We start from the raw sequence: 24,227 nt of genomic DNA, 5'->3' as shown, positions 1-24,227 counted from the left end.
CACACTGGCCATATTTTTCAGAAATCGGGATCTCAGTAGGAGGTCTGGTCACTACATTCCACTACAAGTACAGGAACTTTGCTCCACTATTGATCTGAGGAAATTTATTGGCGGAAACAGCTTTCTTCAGTTAGACTGTTTCTAAAGAACAATTTGTGACTTGCAAAATCCTAAATGTTTCAGAGAAACAGAGAAATTATAGAATTTCTGGATAAAAATTCCTTTCCTTGTACTAATTGACTGTGCTCCATTTTAAATAAAGCAGAGTGAAGAATGGCATGCATATATTCAGAGAACTGGGAATAACAGGTGGGTTTACAAATTATCACACTTACAGCCAGTTGGTTTTGCAACTGCTTCACTTGCTGTTGTAATGCATCCAGCTGCTGGCTTTGTCTTTTGGGGGCACTGGTCGAGTAGGAAAGCTGAGAAAGGCTGTTCAATGCTTCTTTTAATTTGCTGACTTCCTTGGACATTTCATTGATCTAGGGAGGCAAAAAATACGCTTTCATGAAAAGCTACAATGCATACTGTGGGTCTCATCTTGGGGTTGTGACTTAAATCTAAGAAGTGGGGAAAAACAAGATGTAAATAAACACAGTGGGCAGAGATGTAATGTAAGTAAAGGGTTACAATGGTTCCCTATCCCCCCTCCTAGCCCAGTCAATTCAAAATGCATTCCTTGTTCTGAAAGTCAGCAATATTTACAAACAAGGATTGCGTTAACACCTTTACAAATACTGCTGCTGAGTACAAGACAAACATACCAACTGCAGGCCATCTATTTATAGCTCGCAAAATACATAGCTTTTTGTAAAGTAATTCGTAGTAACAGATATAGTAGCTGCAGAGGAAAAATAATCAAGTCTTGCTAAGGTTGAGATGATATAGTAAAATAAGAATAGTGAATTTTTGTTCCTTTTGTTTTCTTGTCTCCTCTGGAATCTCTTCCTGCAGTAAATCCCACTTCTTTGGCTTCAGTTGCCTGAAAAGTGTGAACACAACCTAAGCAGAACCTAAAAGAGGTAAATGGAAAGATCATGCATATCTCCACAGGCGAAGGACACCAATTGTAATGTTAAACATACTGAAAACTTCTTTGTTATCTGGACTTTTAGATGGGCAAACATACTCAAAAGTTACTCCACTCTGCAACACTTGACACAACATTGTCTGTTAGGTCACCCATGCATCACCCAACATGTTTTGCAGTCTGTACTCATGTACTCCTCCTCCACTGCAGTGAATCACCAACCTTTTTATCTTTATCCTCTTCTAGTTTCGATGAGCTTTCAGAACATCTTTTCATTTCAAGAAGATCTTCTTGAGCTTGGTGGTACTTTTGGTGAAGACCAGTCACCTCCCGTTCCTTTGCTTCAAGCAGAGTATGCATACCTTCTTTCTCTTCTTTCAAGTGCAAAACTTCATTTCTCAGTTGCATGGCATCTAAGGACATGTTTTCCTTCTCTTGGATTACATCCTTCAGTTTAGATGACAAAACACTAACTTCGCCCTCTAGTGACGACTGGAGCTTTTCGTATGTAGCCTTGGGTACCATCGCTTCATTAATTGCAGCTTTTTCTTCCAGTAATTCCTTCTGTAAATTTCTTACTTCACTTTCCTTTCTGGTAAGCAGTGCTTTGAGCTCATTTATTTCTTCCTCCATTTCCTTTACAGTATTTCTGAGTGCATTCATCACCTGAAGGTGTTCAGTAATTGGCAAAGAGTTTTGTTTCTGAGCATCTAACAGTTGCTTTAGTTCTTCTGCTTCATCTAATATTTTTGTGTACTGGGATTTCATTTCCAGCAACTCATTCTCTGCTTTGTATTTCAAAGAATTTGTTACCTGCATCAGTTTCTCATGTTCATCTCTAGGAATGTAGCCCAAATCTATATCATCTACAGTTTTTCTCTTCCTATAGTCCTCAAGCTCTGTTTGCGCTTCTTTGTACAACTGAGACAACTCACTAAGTTGTCTGTTGAGCTCGTCTATCATTCTCTGCATTGTATCTTTCATTTCTCCAGCTTCAGCCCTAGATTCCAGCTGTGTCTGATTTGTTAGCTTTTCCTGTAGCCTTTTAATTTCCTCTTGCCCTTCTTTGTATCTCTCAATCAACAAAGCTTTCTCTTGATTAATGTTATCAATAACTGAACAATATGAATTCTTCATTTCCTCACATTCATCCACAGACAACTTGCTTGCCACATTCTGCTCTCTTTCTTCAAACTTCTTCTGTAGCTCTCTCACTTTCTCTTTTTGTCTTTCACTTTCTTCCAACGCTCTCTTCAATTCTTGCTTAAGCATTTCAACTTCTTCACATGTAACCTTCAGCCTACTCAGATCAGAACTGGTTTCTTCACTTTCAGAGGAAACAAGACGCAGCTTCATTTGTCTTTGTACATTCAAAACCTCTTTCCCAGCTTCCTCATACCTGTTTTGAGTTTCTTGGAACCTCAGATTAAGATCAGAACCATTTTCTGAAATAGCTGTGCTATTTAAATGATCTGTTTCTGGGACTCTAGACTGGACCTGAGCTTCCATGTTCTTTCTTCTTGCTTCAGAATTCTCTGATTTTCTCTGCACATCCTTTAAGTCTTCCTGGAGGTACTTAATTTTTACTTCACTGGGGCTTGTCAACTTCTCTTGAATTTGCATGGCATTTAATGTAGACTTCAGCTCCTGAGCCAAGAACTCATTTTGTTTATCTGCTGTTTGCTCGAACTCTGTTTGCGTTGAATGGTAAGATTCTATGGTTGAATCCACTTCTTTAGGTGCTCTTTCCTGTGCAAAAAGAAACCAAAACAATTACACAATAAAAACAAGTACATGATTATATTTTTTAGAACAGAGTGAGCAACAAAATCTTGCCACATTCTGCAGGGACAGATAATTAAAGCACCATGGAAGAAAGTTTTAAAGAAATTCAAAACCCAGCTGCTCCCATTTAGTCATCTACAGTGAGAGAAGGCAGTAAGTGCCAGGCTCCTCTCAAAGTCTGGGCTGATCTCCATAAGCTAATAATCAAAGCTATGCAAATTAAAGTTCTGCTAACACAACTGTTAACAACATCTTTTAGAATGTGGTTATCATAATAAACTAAGTTATTCAGTAATTGATGGGAAAAATGAGAAGATCAAAACACTGATTTAATCCTTTGAGGCATAGTGTTTCCATGATCTTACCACCAACAAGCTCATTAAATTATCTTCACGGTATATCTCTTTTAAAGGGTGAGCAACTCTTAGTTCTGCTAGCAGATTAAGAGAGCACTAGAACAGCACAAAAATATGCTACCTGTAATTTGTCCTGAAGCTCCTTATTGTGCAACGTCAAAGAAGCAATTTTTGCTTGCATCAACAGAAGTAGATCTTGCTGGTCAGCTTCAGAACTCGCATCCAGTAAACTATCAGCACCTTTTCAGAAAAAAAAAAAAAAAATTCAAAAGCTTTCAAAAAGCTGAATTGCTAGCTAGTAGTTATTCTAACCTTTCAAATTAAACAGTTTGTTCTATTGATCCCTAAATGTAGTGAGCAAGCAAACTGTTCCTACAAAGTCTTTCCTCAAAAATGTGTTATATTACCCAATAGAAGCAGACATTTTTGGTGGGGAGGTGCTATTGAAATTATGAGACATTACTCCCAATACTTATTATGTCTCACATTCCAAGCAGAAAGGCGCAGAGGATTTCTGACAAGGTTTCAACATTTCACACCACCTAAAACACCTAACCAAATATGAAAATAACCACTAAGTGTTATTGTATACCTGTTGTGCTGTCACTCAGTCTGTCTTTATTATCTTGATGCAAGGAGCTGAATTCTTCCTGCTGAGACACCAAAAGAAAATGCTTTCACAGAAGCAGATGTAAAGTTGAACAGTTCACCAAAGCGAAGTATAGACAGTATAGATCGTGCTGATTAAAGCCTGGCAAAGTGGCTTTCTTTTATTTCTGTGTCTTGTTTAACTGCAGCATGTAGCCAGCATTTCAAAATCTTCTAAAGCCATTCAAGTTCCATTGCCCGATTCTCATTAAATATTAACGAAATATGGGCAACTATCTCATAGATAGTTCAGAAGGCTGCAGCCTCTCTGATAAATAATAGCAATATATTGTCATGTATTAAAAAAATATCTTCCATACCATAAGGTAAAGATCAGACAGAACATAATCATTTCTGTGATGTCTTTTGGTGAAAGGGTTTCTGCTTTTTGAATTGCACAATGCCATGCTCTTCGCTGTTATTATATTTAGGTAAGGAGCTCTCACAGCATTAATACTGACTTCCATAACCACATTTTGAAATACTACCTAATTTATGACTAATTCTATTTGCATATTCAGTAAACATTTAAGTAATCCATGCATACTTAAAAAAATTACATTGAAATAGATTCGGATCCCTTTTTGTTCATAAACTCAGCTAATTAATTCACAGGAGACTCAGCAGTCAGCAAAACAGATTATTGAGATACTATACGTTCCTTTCCTAAACTTCATAAGAACAGAAAACCGATACCTTGCACACTTGATCAGCAAAGAAAGCTTGTCCTTTTCCAGTCATGGGAGTTGAAGTTGAAGAGAGTGGAGAGGACAAATCACTAAGCTGTAAAAGATTTTTATATAAATAGGTATGTACACATACTGTACATATAACTACCTCTCTAACACATGCCCATATATATACACACACATATTAAAAAGTACTTTTCCCTGCACTAACTAAAGCCACAAATCTTAAGTTAGTTTCAAAGAGGAGATATAATTATTCAGTGCTCTTCCGAGTCATTATTACATATACAGTGCAGCTGTTATACAGGTAATATTCCAGTTTAACTTAAACCTAACTGAATTTTGATGCTATATAAATCTATTTAAGTATTTTACCTTCACATGTATTTATGCATATAATAACATGTACATATATATATAATTAAAATATACACAATTATTTACTTATGAAAGCCATCAAAACCACGAGACCTTCAACTATAGATGGAAGAAGCAATTGTACAGTAAAATTTGTACAGTTCTATTTTAGACTATGCTGTATTTCCAGCAATTTTGCTCAGTTAACCTAACCAACGTGTGCTTTCATGGTGTTATCCTAATGTCAGGAAAAGCACTCATGATAAGACAGGCATATAAAATAACAGTGACAGAGCAAATCCAGCCCACATCATTCACATAACGTTCAAAACGCTTTTCACCCCCTAAAAGCATCTCAAAATTGGTCTTTTCTTTACCTGAATAGGACTGATAGGAGGAGGTGGGGCTTTGCGTTTTTTTGGAGTTCCACTTCTTTCTGAACTTAATTTAGAGCCTTGATCATGCTGAAGGTTTCACCAGCCAGAAAAGGTAGGTTTGTTAGTTTGGTTAGTAAAGTCCGAGCAAGTTGTTTTATTAAAAAAAAAAAAAAAAAAATCCCACATTAATATCGACTTTAGCAGCTCATGCAGTGTCTTATTTTTTTTCCTATGTAAAGACTACATGTCTACTAATTCAAAGATATTAAACATGCCTGACAATAAGAATCTGCCCCCTTGTAATCCATGCTTCAGTGAAAACAAACAAGCTTTAGTGAAAAAGCAGAAGCTGACAATAGGTTTAGCACTAGTGATCTGAAATACCTCCATTCACACATAGTCTAGCCATGCCACTCTTAGCAGCTGCCACCTTTCCTCTCCACCAACTTCTGCCTGAGCTCCCTGAAAAACCCACATCTCTGCTCAGAGAAGGAATGAAGCAATACATTGCACCCTCATCCACTTTCCAGCCACCAGCAGATCTACAAGGTCTACTTGCACTTCAAGATATGATAATAAATTTTTAAAATGTAAGAAACTAATTTAATGGCCTAAATCTGCTGGGATTCTCACAGGTGGGGGTCTCCAGTAAGGTGTAACCAGGGATAACCTTCAATTGCATGTTTTGGAAACAAGGAATTTTTCTAGATCATCTTCTCTGCAGTTTAAAGAGATATGGAGTCCAAAAACCAAGCTCCCACATTACACATGAGAAAAGTGACGTATCTTCCTGGCACACATGCTCACTGAGGGTGCTGGCTGCTGTTACAGAGAGAAACTAAGTCTAAAAGCAATGTCCCTGAAACACTTTTCTTATATAAATAAAAAAACACACCAACTTTCACATTACAGAGTAGTGAATGGCATCACATCTCACAGTGACGTTCCTAGTGCTTCTAGTCATGTTGAGTACCATTTATTCTTAAGTTACAAGTCTATATAGCCTGTGGTTTTTTTTAAATCAAAAGGACAAATACCTGCTTTGCTTTTGTTGGTGACTTTGTACCTGTGAAGCAGAAAAGACGTGGAATTAAGAACCGCTGTCAAAGAATATTATTCGCCATTCCTAACCCATCTCTCATCTCTGCTTCAAACACCATAAATACTTTGGTTTTGAATTCCTATCTGAAATTTGAGAAACATACTTTAATTTCCAAATTCAGCTTGAACCATATCCTTTCTCTGCTGCTTTTTGGCTTTCTTATCGAGATGAAATTTGAAGGATTGTGACAATTCTTATTCTACTATAGTCTTGCACCATTCTTGCACATACTTTAGGAATCTTAGTTTGACCATAAAACCCTCCGCCTGTATTATTTCCTTCTCTAACCCCTCTGCTGAGAAGCTATATGTTCCACTTACTCTTTCACATAATAACAAGGATCTGTTCCAAATTGTATGCAAGACTTCACGATGCCACTACATCAACTTAACTTTTCTTTCTCCAAAACACCTCTTTTTGCCCCGCTCAGTGCTTTATCCCACGCTAAGTATTACCATCTATAGCAAAGACCACATTTTCCTGCTTTTGAGAAGCCTCAGCCAGACCATCTTGAAGGCAACTTTTGAAACTTTTCAGACTACCTTATGAGGTAAATTTGTTCATTGCTAAACATACATGTAGCCACTTCAAGAAGTGACATACTGCAGATCGGCATCTCTTACATACCCACATCATGAGATATCTTTGACGACAGGAGATCCTGAATCCCTGTATTCTCGGAGAGCTTGGAGTAATGCAGGGCATTCTGTCCAAAGACGTCTACTAAATCGACATCTGCACCTTTCCTAAGGAAGGCTTCCACCATGTTAACGCTACCAGCTTCACAAGCCATCATCAAAGCAGTTCTGGACAAAACACAGAGTAAGGGTCAAGAGTGTACTCTTCTTTAAGCAGCAGCTCAATTTTTCAGGAAGAAAAGTGTGACAGTTATTGTGTGATAAGTTCAAGATTTTATCAACATGAGTATTGACACATAAATGTAACTGTTGTTTCTTACAAACACCTGTCTGCCTCTCCTTGTCTTCCCCATATTTCCCAACCTTCTGCAAAGCCCTGGCATTCTTTGCACAGTTCTCCAAACATTTCTAAAAATGGGTTCCTGGGGATAAGAGTAGAGTCACAGATAGAAATAGCAGCAGGATAAAGCAAGACTACCAAATCTTACTGCCACACTCCAATTACAGATCTGCAAGTGGTGGTACAACATGAAAGCATTTATTTCATTGCTGCTCTCCTTCCTGTGTTGCTTTTAAGACAAAATAGACAAACAGATTTCAACCAAAAAGCCAAACAAATCTCAAAGCTCTTCAGTGAGACTGAGATACGGGTTTGACCTCAATTCCTGATCTACTCCCAGTTTAAAACCAACCAAAAAAAAAGAGTCCATTAGAGTACAATTAACTTCCTCTCCAGCTCAGGGCAGCTAGACAGTGCCAGATCACAGAGTAAGGGTAGCATACAGAAGGAGAGTTCCTAACAGGTTGTGTCTTTTTCTCAGTTACTTGGAGGGGTTATAAGACATGCAGAATAATTACAAACAAACAAAACTCCACCTTTCAAGCATGCTCTAATATTGTTTTCCTGCTTGGGCATAATTCTCCCTACACAACATGAAAACACGCGTAATAGGGTGGCCAAGTTCACTGGCAAACACATTCCTCAGAGCAGATATGAAACTGAAAAGTTACTGCAGTGATAATATTTGCTAGATATTAAGACAATCATTTTACTGATGCATTAAATGTACTCCCTGTAACAGGTGAGCCCTGGAGGAGTGATGACTGTTGCAGTGATGTGCTAAAAAGTAGTGCTGAGTGGCAACTGGGATAACACCTCCAGAGTCACAGGGATGGTTTTAGATTACCAAAATAGCTCACTTAGTCTGGACAAGATAGGAAATTGGAGATGCCATTTTTGAAGGTTATCCTCTTTGTCTCCCAGTAAGGCAGCATCTCCTTTTTCAGTAAAAACTTAATCAGTTTGGTGAATACAAGATGCAAGAGTATTCATTCTCCTTACCAGAAGGAAAGTGAGAAGTAAAATGGTATATTCCATGTTATATCCTGTTTTTGCTTCTACACAGAATACTTTCTTAGAAAAGAAAATTAAAAAATGCAAGTCCGCTCTATCCACAACAGAAACAACTTTACCCAGTTAAACTAGAAACTCTTAACACTGTCAGTTGATTAGACAGTAAGAGAGTGAGGGGAAGGCAGAGCTCCCCAATTAGGCAGCACCTCAGGTTCAAAGCACCAATGAGGCCATTCAAACCAAGTAAGATAACAAAGGGGTTTCTTTTTAGACAACTTAAAGTATGCTAATAGACTTTGGATGGACAAAACGAAGTTATGGCCCAGTCTTATCCTCCCAGGTGCTGCTGAAGAACAACAAGCATTGTATCAAATACAATAATCAAGATTGCTATCAGGTAGAAGTGCAAAGTCTTCTCAGCATCCTGCTTTACCTTAACAGTTTAACCAACTGTTTATACAACAGTCCATAATTTTCGAAGACTCCTGATCTTCATCAATATCATCAGAACGAGTGCATTTTCCACTACAACGACGTTGCTTTTTAAAAACAGTTTTCTGACACGCACACTATACATTAATGGAACAAATCTCTAAATAGCACCTCCTAAGATGACAGCATCTCCACTATATAGGTCTACTGTATTTTTGTCTTGCTGCTGTGGCTGCATTATCGTAGGAAAAAACAACCTGCCACTGACATCAGCCCCAATAACAGTCTGAGGATATAAGGTGGAGAAACTCACTCGTGCCAAGAAGAGAGCAGCATCTAAAACTGGGACACGTACAAAGTGATGTATGTGTGGGTAAAGTCCTACCAATCAGATTACTGGAGGAATTATTTAAAAACGTGATTTACTGCTCTGGTAGCTCAAGGGAAGTCTTACAGGCACATCTAGTCTTGTAGTTGCATAGTTTGTTTCGACTTTCCCTTTAGGCAATATTCTGTAAATCTTCTCAACAATCAGGATATGCTGTCTAGTATAGAAGGCATTATTTCACCTAACAACAATTTTGGGAAGGATTTGAAAAGAAAGCTTCATTTGACAGTCAGTCTTGGGGAAGAATTAGCATGTTAACCTGCTGTACCTTCCATTTTTATCCCTGGTGTTTATGTCTGCTCCATGATCCAGAAGGTATTTGCAGACATCCGTATGACCGTTTTGTACTGCAAGCAGCAGAGGTATGTTCCCATCCTAGGAATACATTAAGAAACAATGCACAATAATCCATCTACTTACAAATATCACTCTGAGAGTAAAAGGTCAGCTATGAACTTTACTTCTATACAGCACAAACAAGCAAAATCAGTACATCTTTATTGTGTACCATAAATGTAGCTGGGTTTACTTTAACTCTTTTATTGACCACTGGGGATACAAAGCAGTAGGAGCAGATAAGCTTTTTGCTGTTCGTACTCTCTTGGCTGCTTGTTTACTGCTATAACATGATGATTTTAGAACTACACAATACCTTTAAACAGCTTTGCAACAAAAAAAAGGTATTTTCAACTAAGTACAAGGAAAAAATACAACATTTCCTTTAATGACAGAATAACTTAGTTGAAAGACACCTTCAGAGGTCATCTGGGGTTTCTTCTCCTTTACTCTCAATCTGAAGCTAGGGAACCTTCAAGTTACAGTACATTGCTCAGAGACTTGTCCAGTCAAGTTCTAAGCATTTCCAAAGGCAGAGACACCATGACATCTCTGGGTACCAGTTCCATGTTTAAGCACCTTCATAGTGAGACTGTTGTTTTCCTAGTACCCAACTGGAATTTCCCAATTAGGTGCGCTCTGGCCACTGCTTGTTATCATTTTGTCATGCACCTCTGAAGTTGGTCTGCTTCCCTCTTCCCTATGATTAATTATGATGTAGCTGAGGACATTAAGATGTTCCTACAGCCTTTTTTTCTTAAGATCGACCAAATATTTTCTGAATTTAAAATGCATCTGCTGAAATGTTAGGTCTAATCTCTGTGGCAGATTTTTTTAATGAGAAAGATCACATAAAAAGCAAACAGATCCAAGTCAAAACCAAACAATTTTAAGTATTTTTATGCCCTTTTTTTTTTTTCATTTGTGCCTCATTTGTGCCAGGTCCTCTCCCTTTATCACAGGGTTTTCTATCAGACAGTTGCATCATTCCCAAAGACAGACCTGGTTGCTTGTAGACATTTCATATAAGTGAATGTAGTGTCCCTGAGCCTTTAGACTGCATCAAGTACATTTTTTTTCTCCTCAGGCTTATCATACTCTGGCTGGGCTTTGTGAGCATTTCAAAGCACTTGGCCACATAACAGGCCTTTTTGAAACCTACTGGAGTCAACAGAAAGACTTTTAAACACATTTTGAATATATCAGAATTGATTCCAGCTACTTGTACCAATGCCTCAATTTAACAAACAGCAAATCCTGCCACTACTGTACTGGATTGTGAAGTACTTCCCCGCCTCTGCTACGGCAAGCTGCAAAAGGAATTTCCTCCACTGGAGAAAGCCAAGAAGAAATATAAGCATAATGCTGCTTTTAACTGCTGCACCTGAGATTGACTGGAGTGGAGGGTGGTAAAAGCTCTAAAGTATCTGAAGTATATATATAACAGGACAAGAGGTACGTACCAAATCTTTGACGTTAATTAGACATTTGTGTTCACACAGAAGTTGAACTGCCTGAAGACAACCACATGCAGCTAAAAAACAAACAAACAAGCAGGAAAGTTCATTTAACCTCATTTTCAAAATTTGTGTTCCAGGCTTCCTCTTGCAATGCTGCAGCGTTACCATGGGGTTCAATGAAAACAAACTGTTCAATGAAAACAAAATTTCTCTGTTCTAAGAAGGAAGGAAAGAAAGACTAAAAGGATGAATAGCAAGTTGTATGCAGAAACATAACCAACATTCATGTCCAAATTAGCATGAGAAAATATAATCTTTAAAGACTGAAACCAATGTCAACCTAATCTTAAATATTCCAATGGCTCTGCACTTGCAAGTGTACAAGTCAAGCTTGTTAGCTGTAATTAATGAAATTCAGTATTCATAGTATTTATCTAAAAAAATACCTGACATTTGTAAACCATCAGGTGGAGTCACTAGATTTATGCAATCAGAACCTAAAAAGGTCCACCAGGCTGAAGAGCTAGGAATATCAAGAACAACAAAATAGATAGTACTAGCTTTCAAGAAAGGAGTTACCTGCATAATGTAAAGCTGTTTTTCCAGAACTGTCTGTGCTGTCTGCTGGACATTTACTCTGCACAATTCAATAAGGACAGAGAAAAAAAAGCAGTTAGAGAGACACCAACAAAATAAAGCATATGCTTGACACTAGGGACAGAGTGCTGAACACCTTTAAAAAAGGTTTTATGAGCTACTCCAGAAAAGAATACTGAAAAAAGGCACAGCCTTCCTCTCTACCAATCTGGTCTCTCCTTTCTTGGTACCAGCTTATACTGAAGCTGTAAGAAATATTCATGGTGAGAGAAATATCCCTAAAAGATGTTATAGTTTTGGAAAAATTTAGATCAGGAAATAAAAAAAGGAAAGAAACTCTCTCCTTTGCCTCAGAAAAGCCTTTTTTTTTTTTTTTTTTAATTACAGTGAGAGCTAAAGCAACCACAACCTAAAGCAATTAGTCTTGCATTATTTCTGTCAAGGCAATAAGGCTTCATTTGCATTTGTAAAAAGCTAAAGCATCTACAATACAGTTATATTTTGTGGTATTATAAGCCGCTAGCTGCTACTGATCAATCCGGACTTTAAACTAATAAATAAATTTAAAAAATAGAATAAAATTTCAAATCTCTATCAAAATTTGTTTTGGTACAGAAGATCTTCCTTTTAGTTACAGTGAAGAGAATCATAGAACCACTTGGGTTAGAAAATACCTTCAGGGTCATCAAGTCCCACCATAAAACTAACACTACCAAGTCCACCACTAAACCACGTCCCTAAGTGGCACATCTACGTATCTTTTAAATGTATCCAGGGATGGTGACTCCACCACTTTCCTGGGCAGCCTGTTCCAGTGCCTGACAACCCTCTCTGTGAAGATATTTTTCCTAATATCCAATCTGAACCTCTCCTGGTGCAACTTGAGGCCATTTCCTCTTGTCCTATCACGTGCTACTTGGGAGAAGAGACCAACACCCTCCATGCTACAACCTCCTTTCAGGTAGTTGTAGACAGCGATAAGGTCTCCCCTCAGCCTCCTTTTCTCCAGGCTGAACAGCCCCAGTTCCCTCAGCTGCTCCTCATCTGAGTTGTGCTCCAGACCCCTTACCAGCTTTGTTGCTCTTCTTCAAACACAAGAAGAAGATATGAACCTGAAATAATGGGCTTCTAAAAAACAGTTTCTGACTTTCAAATGTAGCACTGTCTCCAACACTTCTGTGGTTTTCTAGGAATCGCAGAACGTTAGAGATTGGAAGGGACCTTGAAAGATCATCTAGTCCAATCCCCCTGCCAGAGCAGGAACACCCAGATGAGGTTACACAGGAAGGCGTCCAGGCGGGTTTTGAATGTCTCCAGAGAAGGAGACTTCACAACCCCCCTGGGCAGCCTGTTCCAGTGTTCTGTTACCCTCGCTGAGAAGAAGTTTCTTCTCAAATTAAGTGGAACCTCTTGTGTTCCAGTTTATTACCCCTTGTCTTACTGTTGGTTGTCACTGAGAAGAGCCTGGCTCCATCCTCGTGACACTCACCCTTTATATATTTATGAACATTAATGAGGTCACCCCTCAGTCTCCTCCAAGCTAAAGAGACCCAACTCCCTCAGCCTTTCCTCATAAGGGAGATGCTCCACTCCCTTAATCATCTTTGTGGCCCTGCGCTGGACTCTCTCCAGCAGTTCCCTGTCCTTCTTGAACTGAGGGGCCCAGAACTGGACACAGTATTCCAGATGAGGTCTCACCAGGGCAGAGTAGAGGGGAAGGAGAACCTCTCTTGACCTACTAACCACCCTCTTCTAATACACCCCAGGATGCCACTGGCCTTCCTGGCCACAAGGGCACAGTGCTGGCTCATGGTCACCCTGCTGTCCACCAGGACCCCCAGGTCCCTTTCCCCTATGTAAGATGTAAGACTCTGCACTTGCCCTTGTTGTATTTCACTAAATTTTTCCCTGTCCAACTCTCTAGCCTGTCCAGGTCTCTCTGGATGGCAGCACAGCCTTCTGGCATGTCAGCCACTCCTCTCAGTTTGGTGTCATCAGCAAACTTGCTGACAATGCACTCTATTCCCTCATCCAAGTCATTGATGAATATATTGAATAGTACTGGTCCCAGTACTGACCCTTGAGGGACTCCACTAGATACAGGCCTCCAACTAGACTCTGCCCCATTGACCATGACTCTCTGGCTTCTTTCCTTCAGCCAGTTCACAGTCCACATCACTACCCAATCGTCCAGACCACAGTTCCTCAGTTTAGCTGTGAGGATGCTGTGGGAGATTGTGTCAAATGCTTTACTGAAGTCAAAGTAGACCACATCCACCACTTTGCCATCATCAATCCACCTTGTTATGTCTTCGTAAAAGGCTATGAGGTTGGTCAAGCATGACTTCCCCTTGGTAAAGCCATGTCGGCTGCCCCTAATGACCCTCTTATCCTTGATATGCCTTGAGATGGCACCAAGGATAAGTTGTACCATCACCTTCCCAGGGATGGAGGTGAGGCTGACCAGTCTATAGTTACCCAGGTCCTCCTTCTTGCCCTTTTTGAAGACTGGAGTGACATTTGCTTTCCTCCAGTCCTCAGGCACCTCTCCCATTCACATAGATTACCACATCCTGTAACAAAAATGTCAAGATTCTGTCTGTGTAAAATAATTATTTAGCCTGTTTTAAATTGACTCTTGCATGTCAAGATTAGACATTACTCACACATACAGTTTATATCATCCAGCTAGTCCACAGAAGCAAGGAAGCAATCCAAAGAGCATGAATTATTGGAGAATATTACCAATGGGTTTGCACTTATGAACATGCTTAGAAATCTGTATATTGTAATAAAATTAGCAAAATATTAATATTAATAAAATTACTCTGTGGTTGTAGCTCGTAAGCAAACAGGCAGCAGATATTTGCTGTTAAATACACATCTAATTCCTGAGTTGATCAGGCTGCTGCATGTGATACCATCAGTGGCAGCTTGATGTCACTGTTTATGCTGTAAATGCATTTTTGTTTGCAGTAGTGGATATTCACTGTGAAATCCCTGAGAGCAGAGCAGAGCCCCATGGTTAATGATAACCCTTTCCAGGTGTGCAGGAACAGGGCAGTCAGCTTGCAACCGGTATGGAGGCAGGAATCAGTGAAATTGGACCCAATATTGTCAGACTTTGAGAGGGGTCGGTCACAGGACAATTGGAAAGCCATGAAGTAACCACGGAAAAGCAATTTAGAAGTTGGGATATGGGATCCGTTCTGTACCACTGCACTCAGAGGGATTGTTATTCATTATTTCATCTGTAGTCTGAGCCACAGTCTTACTATTAACTCCAAACTCCTAAAAATCCGTTCCATTCCTCTCATCACCTCCACCAAACTCACCCGGCTTTCTGTAACGTAGCAGAGACAGACAATGTCTCTGCTTGCTTACTAATGCACATCTTCAGCCTCAACACCACGAGAATCTTTTTTTCATCTTCACTTCCGTTTTTCTTACTTTCTTTACCCATTCTTTCTACTCCCTGTCTAAGCACTCGCTGTCCTTTGCCTCATTTCACTGAGGTTTCAAGTGTTTCCATATTTTAGCCTCAAAACTGCTTCAGTTTCTTCCCCCTTTGACTTAAACTTTGACAGACATTTCTACAGTCAACAACAGACAGAAAGCATTCCAGTGGAACAATATCAGAATCTCCCCAGAAGTGAAAAATCCTTTTCCCTTATGCCTCCTGATCCATCTGCTTCCAAGTCATTCAACCACGCAGCCAAAACACTCAAAATTAGACAAATTCCAATCTGCTTGAAACCCAACCATGCTGTATCAGATCAGCTGCACAGGGAAAGCTGTATAAGCAGACCACCCCCAGAAGATGTCACCACGCTGTTTTCTATCATCCATTCGCAGTGCCTAAAAGGTCATCAAGTTCAAGCACCTCTCTTGATTGCAAGGACAATAGTACAGGAGCGTGACGCAGATTGTTAGCAGGAAATGTGTGTAGAATCATAGAATGTCCTGAGTTGGAAGAGACCCACAAGAATCATCGAGTCCAACTCCTGTCCCTGCACAGGACAACCCCACAGTTCACACCATGTGTCTGAGGGTGTTGTCCAGTCTCTTCTTGAACACTGTCAGGCTTGGGGCTGTGACACCTCCGCGGGGAGCCTGTTCCAGTGCTCCACCACCCTCTGGGTGAAGAACCTTTTCCTAATGTCCAACCTAAACCTCCCCTGGCACATCTTCCTGACATTCCCTCAGATTCTGTCATTGGTGACCAGAGAGAAGAGACCAGCACCTACCATTCCTCCTCCCCTTGTGAGGAAGCTGTAGGCCATGTCAATATCTAGTGGAACCAATCTAGAGGAACAAAAGGAAAACTTCTAATTTGATTTTCACTTTACCTGAAGCAACCTCTTAATGCACTCAGGGTGGCTGTTCTTTGCTGCAAGATGTAAAGCACTGTGTCCTAAATGAATAAAAAGCAAAGCAAATTAAGTATTCGATCATGCTGAAACACAGGAATAAACTCTTCCATGACATAGGCAAAATTTTGAATTACCCATGTTATGTCTGTCATGGTACATGAAAAAGGGTAGAGAAAATAAAATAAAAACCTACATCAAGCAGAATGTAATTATGACAGATTGCCGTTCGGGCAGGTAACTGAATAATCTTAATGTCTAGCTTCATATATAGGAATGACACAAACATTGAGTCAGACTATATCTTAGCAGAAGTAAGTCTAAGATTCTGCAGTTATGTTTTGTTTCTTAAAAACCAGTTTTCCTATATTACTCAGCCTCCCTTGCAGAGAGATATCTGTCAAGTGTCTTCATGATTTCTGCCATTTGGCAATGAAAAAGGAACCCAGCACCAAGAGCAAAACCAGCCAAATTCACCAGCTACCACTACAGCAAATTTGTATCCTCCATGGAGTGCAGGTAGAAGAGGACTCAGAACACCGGACTACTTTGGTTTGTATCTCATAGATTCCCTTTTCTGTTAATTTATTTAGGATCTGTAAGCTCATATTTAGCTATGCAATACAGTGATTTACTGACTATGGATTTATGAAGAAAGACTGCAGTCTCTCCTCTAGTTTCATTTAGAGAACATCTGAAAAAAATAAAGAGGCCAAGATAGCGAAACAATAAATTATCCATGTAATTAAGAAGGAGCTAAGATTTAGTACTCAGTACAGACAGAGCCACTTGTGACAGTAGAATCTCACTGTAAATAATGTGAATATTACAGACAAGGCTTTCCTTAATGAACACTGGGTTGACACTCTGAGGTGAGAGCAAGCAACCTCTTATTATCCAAAACACTAATAAATCCTAAATCCTGAAGCAAGACGAGGTACGAATTCTGAATAATAGTGTGTATCATGTTCATATATTCCCCTATCATTATGTGTAATCTAAATGCCGCTTCCAGCATCACAGACACTTCCTTATAGAGGCAAATCATTCTCATGTGTGACAGAAATTCCCTCAGGCTGCAATCAGTGGCCAAAACAGAACTCATGAGCCCAACATTTACAGATCATTATTGGAGAGACAGAATGCTGACAGTTCATTCAGGTGACTCGGCTAGCCAGAGAAAATGCTGGGCACAGATTCCACAGATATGTCAACTGAAATCTATTAAGAAGCGTTTGTCAGTTTCAAATTCAGATTCCATTATTTTCCTAGTAGATTAGTAATTAAGGCATAGGACTTTTGAGGGCTGAAACAGCATACTTAATAGCTCTCAGCTTCATTTTGGCTTGTATCAGCCCTTTTCACTGTGTCACAATCCTGAGGAAATGTCTTGTTGCAACTCCTGTACAGTTAATGGGGTTAACAGCTTGGCTACACATAAAAGCAACACCAAAGATCTTGACTGAACCTACAAAAAGTTTCGAATGAAGTTAACAAAAAGAGTTGGGGGAGGTTACTTTTTCTAAAATTTAATAATAAATAAAATTTTTTTAAAAGAGCAACTGTTTTGCATCTACAGTCCACTATAAAAGCTGTCATTTATAGTATTAAGGCATAAGTTTTTAGTGGCTTTAGAATCTAAATTCTATACACAGAAAAGCAAGTATGCCTAAACCTGCAAGAGTTACAACTGATTTTCCCCCACAGTGTGTGGGGAAAAGCAGTGTTATCAAATCCATAGTTGCACTAAGAGCTATACAGGCAAATTAAGTGTATTATGCTACATGTGTAGGCTCACAGAAGCTTACCTGCACCATCTTGGGCTGTCACATCTGCACCATGTGTAACCATGATCCTGAGGCACTCTGCATGCCCCTTCGTGGCTGCCAGGTGAAAACTGGAAGAGAGCGTTTACATGTCACTTTTTTGGTAAGACCTCCTTTCTCTTTCATTCACAAACCAAGTACTGGCAAGTTCTCCCCTCCCCACCCCTCGATCTTTTGGTATCTCTCCACTGCCTCCCAAGGAGACAATAGCTCTGAAAGTGAGAAGGCACATCACGAAGCTTTTGTAGTCATACTTTCACACAGGCTGCTGTCTCATTAACCCATGCCATATACATTATGCACATCTAGCCGCACCCAGCTTTTAAACTAATGTTGCTGGTGATGTAATATATCCCCAAAGAATGTCTGGGCTTAGGGAATTAATGAAGAAAACATTCACAATGACTGACTTTGCTCTAGTCATTCTAGTCAATCCTGATTTCCCCCCCTTTCTGTGGACAGAATTTAGTTCTTCTAAAAGGTGATTCAGCTCTTAAATTAAACTAAATCGAGTTGTGCTTCTGCACTATTCTTTACAGAGCCCATCTTTGTTCTACGTAGAGGGGGAAGAAAAACCTTCAGTGTTCATGAATGCCATCTGAAGAAACCAAAGCTACTGAATACTTGTGAGACTATGTTAGAGATGTATTTTTTCAACTTTTGGTTTTTCTTTTCACTTCAAGCACCTGCTTGTTCAAACAGCGGGAAATTGCAGAGGTTACCAACCACACCATGGCAGGATGCACTTAACAGCATCAATTACCCAAGATATAATTACAGAACAAATCAGAGAAGTCACAATGAATTAAAGCCTTTTTACAGCTGAAGGTTCATGTTTGTCAACCTTGGTACCTCAGGATTCACAGAATTAGTTTTATACACATGCTGTTAACTTAATTTTGCTGGGAAGCAAAAACAAAGGAAAAAACTTCTGAAAACAGAGAAGTTTATATCCTTCTCATGCATATTATGCCACATATGGTCACAGTACAGGCAGGCATACTGCTTCCCCACGTGTCCTACTAATATCAGATGGATATACAGATCTGTTTTCCAGTGGGAGTAATGTAAAAAAACCCAAAACCAAACAACAACAAACCACAAATTCAAAACAAAACACTTCCAGTTATTATTAAATTGTGTGTGACAAGCTGGGGCCATCATTAACCTGCCTCAAACTGAAAAAGTCAGTATTCCCAGGATATTTTCTAATATCTCTTAAAGGAGACTTCCATTTTTAACATCATGCACCCCTGTGTTAAGGGGATTTTTCCCCTGGAATCTAAAGGGAACATCACGAATCATGTAGCCTCACCAACTTCTGAATACAAGAATCCATATTTTCAACAAGTGCTTCCTTTAAAATGTTAAAACTAACACTGGAAGTTCAGCCTGCTAACCAGGAAAACTGGGAATAACAGGCAGGAATGAGACAGATAATTCCGACGCGTAGTCTGTGAACTGCAACGCTGTGTCTAAGCTGTAGCCTTCTTTGCAGCCGTCTTGAAAACAGCGGAGAAAAAGACCTACAGACATAATCTGGCAAAGGGTGGAGAATTAATCAAACCAGGAGATCTCCTGGAACAGAGTCCTGTATGAAGCACAGCAACTACCTCACTTCCCACAAGGAGTCCTTCCACACTTTGCTGATTGCAAATGGCAGACAGGCAGCACTTAAATTTTGAACCATGCTCTGCAAATATAAAAATATCCTGTGCGCTCATCCTCATGCTTACTATTGCCATAAACAAACTGAAGAGTTAACACTTCCAAGAGCATAAAAAGCAATGCTACTGGCTGTTCTCTAGTCATTCAAAAATCAAACTTCATGTACTTGGTGGCCAATGCAAAGTTGTGTAAACATTCTTCTTTAGAAGAAGAGGTTTCTCAGGCTCTGGGAAAATGGCTGGGGGAGGGATGCAAAAGGACTCTGACAAATTCCAACACCTCTAATTCAGCCAGCAACGTACCAGCAAATACCAAAACACATTCAGATACATTTGTGTAGATACGCAATACAGTTGAAGTCACTTAAATATTAGGAAGGCTGTGAAGCACGCACTTGGCTCACTTATATTTGACAATATTAATAAGAATAATAAATATCCAATTAATAATAACTTGGCTAAATCTGAGACACTGAGGTTATATGGACAGACTGTGTAGGATGGTGCCAAATGCAACATGAATACGTAAGTGCAAAACAAGTTTTATTTACGTAAAATCAGACTGCAAAGAAAGCATCAATGAGAGAAAAAAAACTTAACCCCTTTCAGGCTACACACCTATGAACAGATCAGTGCCACCAATGCAAACAATTCCCATGGCAGTTCTCAACAAGGCACCACACAGGCAGATGCTTTGTTTTGTGCAGCTCAAAATGTTTTCAAGTAAGAAAGGCCTGATTAAAAATATTGCTTCTCTCCAACTGATGGGATGAAAGAAACATCATCTATTAAGTCGTACTGGTGGTGTGAAAGATGAGAGAACATCTATAAAGGATGTAAAGATCTAATGAAAACAAAAGTATAGAAGCTATTTGGAGAGTCCAGTGAAAAGAGAGGATGAAAAGGTTTAACTATCAGTTATTTATATAGTGAGCTAAGGCAGATAGCATTGGGCTGCTACAGCTCTCTCGCAGTTGCTTGCTGTGTGCCCTGCCTACACCCTTGTACTGCTACCATCTCTCATAGGACACTGTAGCGAGATTTTTTTTTTCTTAAAAATCAAAAAGCAATTGGGAGGTGAATGGGGGATATGGCTAATTAGCTGCTGGTTTAATAAAATGAACTGGCTCACCAGGAAATCAGCCCTGCTCAAGAGAAGAATGGCTCCAGACTGAGATAAACCTATTACAGTTATATTTAAATCAGAGTATTTACAGAGTGCTGGGCAAAAACTTCCTTTGAGAATTCCAACTGATTTTAAAGTTAACGGCCCCCACTTAAAAAAAAAAAAGCTTTTGTGATAGATACTGATGGCTCCTGTGTAGCAAGGACAAAGAATGTAGACATTCATTTCAGTATAGAATAATTATTTACAAGCTACATAAATTTTCCAAAAATATTTGAGGCAAAAGCTGCAGGTTTCCAAACTCTGGGGTTCTCACCATCTGGAAGCCTTAAGCAGTGGTGCATTTTACTTTGCGTCTTTCACAAATAAACTACCCTTGATATGAAAGCAAACAACTTTTCCTCCCACTTCCTCATTATGCAGTGACTTAGGCAAACAAAAACAAACTTGTAGGCTTGATTTGGAGCAAGGGCCACACTGAGGGTTAGATTCTCATTCGGCCTAAAATCTCATTACGATATAGTTCATTCTCCCCGCACAATAGATAAGCCCGATATTACCACTTAGAGCCACATCTTGATACCCCAGCCTGAACTGGTTTGAGATAGATTTCTTTTATTGTTGTAAAACATTTCTATTCTTCCTTAGGGGTGGGATGGTATTTTTTTATTGTCTCCAGACCTTTCAGCACAGCAGAGGAGCAGCTACCCTTCCCAGTGGTTTTCTCATTGGATCCAGACATGAAGCAAGTCAGCATTTGAGGACCATCTCTGCAGCAGCTGATAAAGACCAGTTGCTTGAAACTGCTTTTTCCTACTGGGAACATGAAGGTCTCATAACCACTCAGTCCTTAACAAGATAAAATAAATTATGTTTTTCAGGAGGAACACAAAGCCCAGTTGGAGTAAACAGGCCTTGAGAGTAAGAGTGAACACACAGAAAAATTTCATCAGGTTCAGCATCAACTGGAGAACAGCTGCAAGACTATCACACAATCACATAATGGTTGGGGTTGGAAGGGACCTCTGGAGATCATCTTGTCCAACCCACCTGCTAAAGCAGGGTCACCCAGATCAGATCACATAGGGATGTGTCCAGGTGGGTTTTGAATGTCTCCAGAGAAGGAGACTCCACAGCCTCTCTGGGCAGCCTGTTCCAGGGCTCTGGCACCCTCTAAGTAAGGAAGTTTCTCCTCATATTCAGACAGAACCTCCTGTGCTTCAGTCTGTGCCCATTGCCCCTCATTCCGTCATTGGGCACCACTGAAAGGAATCTGGTCCCATCTCCTTGACACCCACCCTTGAGACATTTATAAGCATTGATGAGATCCCCTCTCAGCCTTATCTTCTCCAGGATGAAAAGACCCAGCTCTCTCAGTCTCTCCTCATAAGAAAGGTGCTCAACGTCCTCCCAGGTGAATATTTTCCTGACCAGAAATGTTACTCAAACAACATTTTCAAACACACTGATAGATGCTTTTTATGCATACTTGGTGATTGAACAGAGTGGACAGCTGTGTACGACACTCCTGAACTAGTTGTAAATAGCAGATTTATTACAGATAAGAGATGTCAACTGGTGAAACACTTACAACTGTCCTAAACAAGCCCATCACTCATTCAGAGCGAAGGACCTTTTCCACATTTTGGTTTTAAAGTCGAGCTAGCAAGGAATGGAGACTTCTGCAATCAGTATCTGACAAACAGAGCACAACAGTTCACATAAAGCTGGTCTCTGCTAAAAGGCTGAGAATGAGTGTTTCCAGAAATTATTTAAATGCCAGACAGTCTAATTCAAACAGAAAAGGGCTGTAATTTTTTACTTAGCTCACATACAACATTTCTTTACAAATAATTTCATCGCTGGTAGAAGAACAGACTTAATCCACAATTAAAGGTTAGACTTCTGAAAATGGAACTAATTGAGCTTGCCACGGTGGTGTTAGCAATAAGATGTGGGTCTGCCATATCCAGGTCCTCTGCTTGACCATTTCCACAGCTACATGCTGCAAAACTGAGCACAATCCCCGTACTGAATGTTATTTTGACAGCTGGCTTAAAACAACTGGGTGGTCTATATATCTAGGGAAAATACCACAAAACTAGAATGGAACATGATAAAATAAGAAAAAATAAACCTGAAGTCTTAATTTAAGACAGTAACCTTCTAACTAGGACATTTTCATCTGTGGAAAAAAAAAAAAAGGGCAGAAAAATTACATCCAATCAGAGGAATCTCTTTCTGTTTGGCAAGGTCACACTCCAGAGTGTCTTTGGGGGCAGAATTAACATTCTCTGTAACACAGATTTTCTCCAGGGCCTGAAAGTAGCCTGACACATTATTTACCAAATCCAAAGCAAATAAAGAACACAGTTGGATTATGGATTCTAAGTGAATACTGTATTTGCTATTTTCTATTATGACAGACATGGAACAAAGTCGAACTTATACGCGAGCATATAATACTATTGTTCTCTGCCATTTTAATCTGAGTGCTCTGAAAAATATTTTAAGTGCAAGAATGTTTGAAATACCCTATGAACTCACATGCACTCATTGTCAAGGTTTATTTTGAGTAAAAACATCCCTCCCCAAAGCAGATCATTCTTCTTCATTTTCTAATATATATCAACTCTTTGTGGACTTTGAAAAAGTCTGACTTGTCTGCCTACAGTTTGATGATTTACAGTTTCCTGACTCACCAATACTTCACACAAACAAACAAGCTTGATAAAATAAAGATACAGAGCAGCTTGGAATTTTTGTAATGCTGTTTAAAAATAAAAGGAAGATATTCAAACTTGGCTGCCACCAGATCAGACAGGCAAGCGATTTGCCAGCTATCTCAGCTGGGAAGAGATCCACTGATAACCTGGCTGAATTTCTGCACTGACTTGGACTTTTACACACTTTAGAGGCAGCACATAGCTTATAGTGTCTATAGTGATTTCCACAGACAATATTATCCCTCAAAACCCCAATTCCCACTCCAATAACAATAGCAAAACTAAATATATAAGATGATATTTGGCTTTTGATTATTTCCCACCACAGGTGGAGTGGCAGAAGTATTAGGCTTTGCCAGACACCTGGACTGGAGGAGAAAGGGCTGTGGGTACCACTAGAGCAGCACATCTTGTGCACGAGGGAAGCGCCTCCAGCCACTCAGAGGGAAGCCCAATGTGATCTCCCTCGCATATACCACGAGGACTGGTAATTAGAGAATATTACACTTTACTTTTCTGTGAAAGGTTTGGAATTGTATCATCATAAAAGCAATGATGAAAGTAAACCTTTTTTAAAAAAAACCCAACATTTTGACATATGCTGAATCTAGTTAGTAGGAAAAAAAAAATCACCAGATTTAAGGACTGGGAAAGGCCCAGAATGGTCCTGAAACTGAGGGCCTTTTCTGCCTTCCTGTCAACCCAGCTGTGCTTGTTTGACTGAAAATGGGTTAATTTTCTTTGTGCAATTAGAAACCTTTCTTTTTCATAGCTAGCATGGTCATTATTTGGACTTAGTTTGAGAACAAGTGATAACATCCCAGAACAGAGTTATGTTTTTAATTGCTCTGGTCTGAGAGCCAAGGACACTCCGAGCGCTCTGCCCACAGGTGTGAGGCGTCAAGGAAGGGGCACATGGATGGGGCAGAGCTTGACTGACATCCAGACTGGTCAATGAGA

At 39.6% G+C, this 24,227-nt stretch overlaps 1 protein-coding gene across 5 annotated transcripts in view; it reads right to left on the bottom strand.

Moving 5' to 3' along the window:
- Positions 1–24,227, bottom strand: part of RAI14 (retinoic acid induced 14) — a 91,501-nt gene that overhangs the window by 3,531 nt on the left and 63,743 nt on the right. For 2 of the 5 annotated variants that reach the window (XM_065655919.1, XM_065655920.1), the window contains 13 exons: positions 17,731–17,819; positions 15,902–15,966; positions 11,535–11,592; positions 10,959–11,029; positions 9,428–9,534; positions 6,975–7,153; positions 6,283–6,311; positions 5,246–5,332; positions 4,519–4,605; positions 3,767–3,827; positions 3,296–3,414; positions 1,256–2,782; positions 336–485 (listed from right to left, as the gene is read on the bottom strand). In XM_065655919.1, the coding sequence (XP_065511991.1) occupies positions 336–485; positions 1,256–2,782; positions 3,296–3,414; positions 3,767–3,827; positions 4,519–4,605; positions 5,246–5,332; positions 6,283–6,311; positions 6,975–7,153; positions 9,428–9,534; positions 10,959–11,029; positions 11,535–11,592; positions 15,902–15,966; positions 17,731–17,819 (2,629 nt within the window). The remainder of the gene's footprint in view (positions 1–335; positions 486–1,255; positions 2,783–3,295; positions 3,415–3,766; positions 3,828–4,518; positions 4,606–5,245; positions 5,333–6,282; positions 6,312–6,974; positions 7,154–9,427; positions 9,535–10,958; positions 11,030–11,534; positions 11,593–15,901; positions 15,967–17,730; positions 17,820–24,227) is intronic. The other 3 variants (XM_065655921.1, XM_065655923.1, XM_065655924.1) reach the window with 3 other exon arrangements.

Source organism: Caloenas nicobarica, chromosome Z (genome assembly GCF_036013445.1).
Source record: "Caloenas nicobarica isolate bCalNic1 chromosome Z, bCalNic1.hap1, whole genome shotgun sequence".
In the NCBI taxonomy this organism is placed as follows: domain Eukaryota; kingdom Metazoa; phylum Chordata; class Aves; order Columbiformes; family Columbidae; genus Caloenas; species Caloenas nicobarica.
Note: the sequence above shows the minus strand (reverse complement) of the source record. Positions and strands in the feature narration are given on the sequence as shown.